This window comes from Myxocyprinus asiaticus, chromosome 5, assembly GCF_019703515.2.
Source record: "Myxocyprinus asiaticus isolate MX2 ecotype Aquarium Trade chromosome 5, UBuf_Myxa_2, whole genome shotgun sequence".
In the NCBI taxonomy this organism is placed as follows: Eukaryota; Metazoa; Chordata; class Actinopteri; order Cypriniformes; family Catostomidae; genus Myxocyprinus; species Myxocyprinus asiaticus.
In genome coordinates this window covers 45,361,171-45,370,360 of record NC_059348.1, presented here as the reverse complement: position 1 = coordinate 45,370,360, position 9,190 = coordinate 45,361,171, and the positions used below count along the sequence as shown (strand labels likewise).

At 36.4% G+C, this 9,190-nt stretch overlaps 1 protein-coding gene across 5 annotated transcripts in view; it reads right to left on the bottom strand.

Annotated features, from left to right (window-relative positions):
* Positions 1-6,104: 6,104 nt before the first annotated feature.
* The window catches only part of LOC127440440 (protein EFR3 homolog A-like), a 73,527-nt gene continuing 70,441 nt past the window's right edge, over positions 6,105-9,190 (bottom strand). For all 5 annotated transcript variants that reach the window (XM_051697008.1, XM_051697004.1, XM_051697006.1 and 2 more), the window contains one exon: positions 6,105-6,771. In XM_051697008.1, the coding sequence (XP_051552968.1) occupies positions 6,666-6,771 (106 nt within the window). In that variant the 3' untranslated portion in view covers positions 6,105-6,665. The remainder of the gene's footprint in view (positions 6,772-9,190) is intronic.

The window sequence follows — 9,190 nt, the reverse complement described above, 5'->3', positions numbered from 1 at the left end:
TTTCTGTAAAATTTCAGTCTGAATCCATACATAATGAAAGTTTGAGATACAGTACAAAAAGCTGATGTCTTGAGGCTTTACGAATTTCTTTAACCTCCTGAGACCCTCGCGTGACTACTGTGTGCATTTTCCATTTCCCTTTTTGATTTGTAACTAGTAGCACCTTATAAACAAGCAATAAATAAATAAATAATATTTCCTTGAGCAAATAGTTTTCCTAAAATTAGATGTCCACACATGTGGATAGCGGGACTAAGTTGTGAAAGCTATAGAAAGTCAGATTGTTTTCATCAAATAGTTTATATTGTGTCTAGGATTGTTAGTTATTCATGTTTTTGAGAGATGTTATAGACATTACAGCTGATTGTCTATAAAACTGAATTAATAATTCTGATTAAAAGTAATCACTGCCAACCATGTTAAAATACAATTTTGCATTATAAAATTCTGAATCCATGTACTGATTATCATTGTCCCATGTCTGCCAAACATGTTGAGTGGTCCAAACGTCATCTGCAGCCTAAAACTGAACTTTTGGTCAGATTTTAGGAGTGAATGAACTTAGCTGTATAGAAAGTGTTGTGGAGCGTGGAAAACTTTTCTTCCCTCTCTGTAAGAAAACTCTCGAATCAGGAGTTCCAGGTGTCAAAGGTTAGAATTTACTGAGCAAATCAATATACCCGAGACGTCAGCTGAGATCTGACTCTCTTGGTCAAAACCCTAAGTCTTTATACAGTTTGTTATCTATATTTACATTTATGCATTTGGCAGATGCTTTTATTAAAAGCAACTTACAGTGCACTTATAACAGGGACAATCCTCCCAGAGCAACCTGGAGTTAAGTGCTTTGCTCAAGGACACAATGGTGGTGGCTGTGGGGCTCAAACCAGCAACCTTCTGATTATCAGTTATATGCTTTAGTCCACTACGCCACCACGACTCCATCAATTATCTGTTTCCCACCATTATTTCACAGAGCCTCTGACCTCTTTTTAATGGTGGAAACCTGGCTTTTAGTCCATTAAAAAAATAACATTTTAAATTCATTTATCATGAAATTATACATTCTGAATAAATAATACATCACAATTTGAGCATAATATAGTTACTTTTGATTATTGGTTGTGTTAATCTTTAACTTTTGCTGTTCTTCCCAGAGTTTTCTCATGTCTCAGCACCATTGTTCATTGCTACAGCTGAGGACACAGAGTGTTTCTTGCAACATTTCTGCTACAGCTTAGTGCACTGTGTTTCTTGTAACATCAGCACTTTTAGTAACCTCATATGCCCCCTCCTGGGTCACACAAAGTTCTGGCTATTCTATATTAGTACTTTTCTACATTTGAAATATAAAAATCTACTATAAAAGCAACAGGATGCACCCTTGCTCCCTATTTGTTGAATTACTTAAACTCCAGTGTGCTGTCTGTCTGCACTGGTCTCAGAACAGTTTGAAGTACACATTATTTTCATTCTAACTCCATATATAGCCTCTGAAAACAACATTTTTCAGCTTTTGTATAAATACATTTATTCTCAATGTGAAAATGCACAGTAAATATATAGAAATGCATTTAAAAATGTTAATGAATAGAATCGCATTTTACAGTGATACAATAAAACAATAACAAAATGTTTATTAAAATGAAGCAAAATGACCAACAGATGTGTTAATGTTGAAAACTATTAAAAATAACTAACATGTTTTTTTTTTTCAACTTTTGAGGGAATGCGGTCTGAATTTCAACATATATGGACTTCATCTTTATCAGTGTGCTGACGAGTGAAAAATTCATAGATTTTTTAGTGGCATATCAAACCAAACTAGAGATGTTACTCTTTGCAACCAAACAGGTTTTAATAAAAAAAACGTAAAGGTTTGTTGGCAATGTTAACCCTTAAATGACAGTGTAGAGTCTTGTGAATGGTATTCAGTCAGTTTTAATTCAGTTAAATAATGCATTACGTACAGCGAAGCCAAAATACAACGTCCATACATGTGGACGTGGGGTCGCACAAGGATATATCTACAAAATCCGACTTGGGTTAATTAGGGTTAGTTCACCCAAAAATTTTAATTCTGTCATCATTTACTCACCCTCATGTTGATGTAAACCTATATGACCTTCTTTCCTCTGCAGAACACAAAAGAAAATATTAGGCAGAATGCTCACAGAATGTAGTGACTAGCCCTAGTCACTTGAATGGAAAAAGATGCAATGAATGCGAGTGTACGCTGATTGAGGCTAACATTCTGCCTAACATCTCCTTTTGTGTTCCATGGAAGAAATTAAAGTCAAATGGGTTTGGAACAACATGAGTGTAAGTAAATGATGACAGAATTTAAATTTTGTTGGGTGAACTATCCTGAGTAGCCTAATGTAATGTGTAAAATCTCATTCACATTACATTGAGAATTTAAAGAAAAAAAGTTTAGTTGTCATCTAAATAATGTCTCAATCAATACAGCAGAAAGACAACAGAGGCAGTGAATAGTTAATACAAAATCTTTATTAAGACTTTATTATATCATACATAAATCTCATCGCACATTAAAGTGGCAGCCACTTTCTGAGAGCGAACTTGGATATGTCTAAATAACACCTATGAGATTTCATATTAACTTTTATAATTGTACAGCAACATTTTAGTGGTTTGTATTACACATGCCACTTAACATTTAGAATCTAGCATGATGCATGTAGCCATATGCCTATCAGAACTATCTTCACACGGAAGACTTTGAAACCTGCACTGTCCCACATCGACACATCACGGCCAACCCACAGTGAACTGTAATCACTTTTTATTTCTCCCACATACAAAAAAAAAAAAAAAAAAAAAGTTACAGATATAACAGAACTCAACTAAAAATAATTTCTTTCAGACAAACCCTGTGCTAAACACAATCAGTAATGTACCGCAAAATTCCACCAAGGATGAAAATGAAATATGAATTACACTTAATATGAGATTGCTAGTTACAGTAAGACTGAATTCCCTTCACCAATTTAAGATTGTAACAAAAAAAGACAATACCAGCATGCAGAGGAGTTTGACTTAACACGTCCCTTTGACACACACACACACACACACACTCACACACACACACACACACACACACACACACACACACACACTAATCTCTAACAGTGCATTACAGATGATGTGTCTGAGATGTCCCATTTCATGAAACATCACATTCCTAATTCATATTACACCAAAAATATATTGCATTCATCTAGAAATTAGATTGTCCAGGCATTTTGAGCATTTCATCACAGCATTAAAAATAGTTTTTACACTTTTTGTCGCCAGGCAACCTCTACTGAAATGTAGCAACTTGCCAGGAGAAATACATAATGGCCAGAGTCAAGTATTTCTTGTCCACCAACATTTTCTCAGTGAAATCCTTCTCTTGAAACTTCCCTCCCCTCATCTGAAATTTCATTTCCAAATGAAAATTCTGTCTTTATTTACTCACCCTCATGTTGGTCGTAAACAATATGACCCTTTCCTCGATGGAACACAAATGGCGATGCTAGGCAGAATGTTAAGGACTGACATCCTCAGCCGCCAATCACTTTTATTGCATCTTTTGGTATTTGAATGGGGACTGAGCCTGTAGGTCCTTCACATTCTGCCTAGCATCGCCATTTGTGTTCCGAAGAAAGAAAGTCACACTGGTTTGAATGTGTGTAAATGATGACAGAATATTCATTTTTGGGTTAATTTACCGAAACCTTAAAGGGGCATTCAGTAGTTCTCTAGCTAGCATTAGGCATTGCTCTCCTTTGTGTACTTTAAGTACTGATACGGCAGTGATGTTAGACGCTGTACTGCCATCTATCGATGTAGATAAGCATGATCGCCTCTGCTGCCCCCACCAGCATTGGAATCATCTGCATCTGGAAAATGTCGGAGTTTGAGGTAATTTCTAAAGATATTTATTACTACTATAATATAATTGCTTTGCCTAAAAACAAAGGTCAGAATTCAAGCGAACAGACTTCTACAGTTAAGGACAGATTATTATTGTCCCTCATATCAATAATCTTTGCAGACGGTCTATGTTTCACGTTATTTCTAAGACAATTATTACCTTTATTACAGAACTGCTTAGCGTGGAATAAACCTCAATTATCTAGTCATAAAGAATGTTATGGTAAAGGAAAGATTAGAATAGATTTTGATGATCAAATTTAGCATGTCCATGAATACTGTATTTGAAGAACTCGTTTTGTTTCCAAGCAAACTAATGTCATGGTTTACTCTAAATCCACAACAATCGCTGTGCCAAGCTACTAAACGAATGAAGATGTATGCCGTTTCATAGAGGTGGAGGTAGAAGGACCCCCCTTACTATAGCTGTGATAACAAAGAAAATAAAATTACACGTTGCTTTCCGGTGGCGTTTGTAAACACAGCTAAAAACTGTCCATAACTAACAAACGTTGACTACACACGTAATTTGAAAAAGTTCGAGGGAAACTTGTGAGTTTTCTGTAAATTTCACTGATCCTATTTTAAAGAGTGGTCTAAACAATTAATAATGTCTTAACTGTCCAACAAAAAAGAAGCCACATCGGCATCACTACTCAGCTTTTTCTCCTCCATCAAATCTTTCCACCTTGTGTATGCCGTACCGATGTTTACTCTAATTTTTTGCTGGTCTTTCTGTCTTCTTGCTTCAGACCTTTTTCACTTCTTCGGCATTACAGCTACTGAATCTCCTGTTGTCTCTGCTTCTAAAGCACGATAATAAGTGTTCCATTGTATTATTTTTGCTCTTCGCATCACCAAACAACACTGCGCAAAGCATAGCCAAGCGTATCTACATGGGTGGCAGCCAATGAGCCCGAGGATCTCCTTCTTCGATGTTTAGTGAAACACAGCAGACCATGTCATTTCAACATGGCGAAACACACTGAAGGGGTGGCCCACACCATGTATAATAAAAACACTTTTTATAAACTATTGAGTACAGTCTTCATCTCATGTGAGTGTACACCATTCAGATCACTCTTCACAAAAACACAATTCATTTGTTAATGTGTAAAACTTTTTAAATAAGCCCCAAATTACTGAATGCACCTTTAAAACCTGCAATGAAAACCTGCAGTGTTGCTTTCATCAACTCAGATTTTATGGCAATTAGACAGGAAATTGATCCTTCTGAGTATTTGGAAAGAGACACTGAGCAACCTATGAAGTTTGACCTTTAATTACTTTCTTCTTTACATTTTTTACTTTCTGTGCAATGCAAAACTCTGGTCACAAAACATCCAATCCATTGAAACATTCCACATCGCATCATCATTACATCATCCATAAACAACCAATAAATGTGCCATACCTGCAGAATACACACCTATTTACTTGCAGTCTCGTCCACATAACAAGTCCATTCATGAAAACGACAAGCCATTCATACTACAGCAAATGCCCTGAACAAGCCTTAACCCAAAATGTCCTAAACCGTGAACACATTTTTAACAGCTAAACAAAACTTGAATTGATCACTGCTCCCACCACAGGAAGCTCAAATGAATGTAAAACAATTCCAGCCTCTAACAGTCACAAATAAATGTCAAGCATTACACTTTTTTTTTTTTGTCCACACACTTGTGGCTCAGTACAAAAGCAGCTGGTTGATGAATGCAGATCATTTTAGAACTGATCTCCAAAGTTTTTGTGCTCCCAGTCTATTTCAAAACTGATTTTAGAGCTAGAAAGTCCAAGTAAATATCTCTTTCACAACTATTAACAAAAGGGATAATGGAATACCGCTGTATTCCCACCCTCACTTTCTGATTGGCTCATGATCTGATTGGCCATTAAGGAAGGGCGTATGCAGAGGTCTTTGGTGATGAAAAGCAGATGTTTTGGTTTCTCTATACAGTGAAGGCAAAATGGAGAGAAGAATGATCACTAAGAACTCTTGGTGACAAAAAAAGCCTCATTGACATCCACATCAACAAAGTTACATTTGTACATTAATAAAGGCCTAAATCCACAGAAGAGTGCAGTGAAAAACATTGGCTGAGCCATGCAAACGCAGCACATATGCTCTGCAACTACTATAATTTTTATATGTGTATGTGTGTGTGTCTATATATATATATATTCAGCAAAAGTGAGTTGATGATGGCTTACTGTGTTAAAGAAAGCGAGAAAGACAAGAGAGAGATACACTAGCATTTGAACTAATGCTGACCTTTAAGTTTCCATAATTTATAATACATTTTCCAAATGACTCCTATCAATCAAGACATCAAGGAACTAACGAATCACATATCGAAACACTCTTGGTCAGTTTGATTCTTTGAGCTGCCTTCTAGTGCAAGAATCAAACCAAAAATCTCACACACACACACACACACATAAAATTCAGATGACCCTATAGAGCTGGTGTATGATTGGATGGCTGGTTGAAGAGCTCTGTGTGCTGACTGGTGCAAAATGGAGGCGTGGAAACACGTGTGATGGGATTTCATAATGCATTTACATGATGTTAAGTCTAATATAGATTAAAACGATGCTATATGTCAAAGGTTAAAGTGAGTGGCTTTGATGCACATGGTCTTATGAAGTGTGAAAAAATGTTAGTGGTCATATACCAATGTTGAGTTTGTGTGATACAGTAAAAGGTGAAAGGTCTTGGCTCAGTACACACAGAGGTCAGGGAACTTCATTTCGTAGACTGGCACAGACTGGTACTGGGTGTGGCCTGATGTCACAGTCAATGTGCCCGACGGGCTCGGGGGCGGTCTGAATAGAGAAGAACAGAAAGAAAGACCAATCAAACATCAGCTCACATTTACTATGTTGACACAGATTGTCATCAATCCAAAGAAAAGAAATATCAGATTTCAAAATGTAATGTTTACATTAGGGATGTGCACGAATAACCGAGTACTCATTCTGCACCACCTACTTGAGTATTAAAAACACTACTGGAATACAGCAAATAAAGCATTTGCCTGCTGTGAGCAACACTGAATTACAATGCACTTTCCCTTTGAACCTCTCACCAAATCTCTCAGTTACAACTGAGTCCTCTGGGGGGCGCTGTGGATGTGTGTCATCAAGGTGTTGGATGAGAGAAGAAGATATAATGGCATGTGCTTTTGAAAGCAAAGTGTGACAATACTTTAAAATTTGGATTCTTATTGAATTCTACTCTATTTGTATTCGGTTCTTGTTGGTGTCATGCAAACCAACGGATGAGGATCTGCTTTTATGTTGGAAAGATATGAGGAACTCTTAAGCTTGTCAGACCAGTATGTGTGTGTGTGTCGCGTTAAATCTCTAAACACAGGCAGAGTGCATTTTATAAAAAGCCAACTTTCACCACTTGTTTTTCTAAATAATAATGAGTTTACATACAGTATACATCACCCTAATGCCATCCGTATTGGTTTCTATGTAAGCTCCAGGTGAGTGCAAATATATATATTTTTTTAATTGTTTTCCATTTTTATTAATGCATATTTAATTTTTCCCCAAAAGAAAACCAAGTTACCTTTCTTAGTAACGTTTGAGAATAAAACACAATATCAGTTTCACATAGGTGTCATACTTGTTATTTTTAGCTTGCATTTTAATTTACGAGTAATCAAGTACTCATTTTTTGTGGGTTAGAGTACTCTACTTACCCTAGTTTACATCATGTACCCTAAACTCAACAAAATATCTGTTTGAATATGAATCACATGTATTCCTAACAAAGGTTTTGAGCATGTGTAGAGCAGCAACAAGAGATTGTTAGTGCTCCTGTCAGAGAAAGTGACTGAGAATGGCTCCAATGTCTGTAATTTCCATATTCTAAGGCTGCATTCGAATTTGCATATTTCCCTATTATACAATATTGCCGAAAGCAGTATGTCAATGGAGTAGGGTATCAGAATCCTTAGTATTCATAAAACATCTGGCGAGATTCTGAAGTGCGCATGCACTGGACCCTTTACTATACCATAATGCCACTGAGAGCTGAGTAGACGTTACTTTCAAAACGCAGAAAAAAAACCACACAGAGAACCGTGATTTGGGCAGCTCTTTGGTAACTGTAAACGCTATATATACCAAGAAAGTTGTTCCTTGTGGTTAAATTGTACTTATTTAACCAAACCAGAGTAGATTATTTTCACAGATGTTGTTACTACGTCAGTATGTATGTCACGGGACAACGCCCACATTCCCAAATGATGTAGGAGAATTTATTCATACCAAGAAGCATGTTCTTCAATCAAATACAGTACATACATTGACAGTACATGAATTCGGATGCAGCCTAAAGACCGAAAAATAATGCAAATGTCTTTCCTGTAACTCTGCACGACACTGCGCTTGAGAACAAGGGATTTTTGAATCCGACAATAAAAGCTGTTGGATTCAAAGGTTTATGTGGCGATTATTCTTCTTTTTAATCGATTATTTAAAGGGATAGTTCACCCAAAAATGTAAATTCTCTCATCATTTACTCACCCTCATACCGTTCCAGATGTGTTAAACACAAATTAAGATTTTTAGTAGAATATCTCAGCTCTGTAGGTCCATAAAATGCAAGTGAATGGTGATCAGACCTTTGTAGCTCCAAAAATCACATAACAGAAACATAAAAGTAATCCATATGACTCCATTGGATTAATCCATGTCTTCTGAAGCAATATGATAGGTGTGGTTGAGGTCCTTTTTTACCCTAAATCTCCACCTTAACTTTCACTTTTACATCTGAAAGTCACATGTGGTGCCTGTTTAGTTTCACTTTCACATCTGAAAGTGAAAGTTAAAGTGGAGATTTAGAGTAAAAAAGGACTCTTACCCACACCTATTATATAACTTGCATTGTATGGACCTACAGATCTGAGATATTCTTCTAAAAATCTTTGTTTGTGTTCAGCACAAGAAAGAAAGTCATACACATCTGGGATGGCATGAGGGTGAGTAAATGATGAGAGAATTTTCATTTTTGAGTGAACTATCCCTTTAAGATCTACACCACCCCTTTTAATTGGATATAATTTTTTTCCTGAATCGAGCTCAATCTGAATATTTTTTTCAGATTGAGGCGTTTACATGAAGGTTTCTCGTTCTGATTGAGCACTCAGTAGGATTATTAGGCTGCCTACTGAAAAACACAAAAGTCTGACACTTTATACACTTAATATGCACAACAGGAGTGTATTCA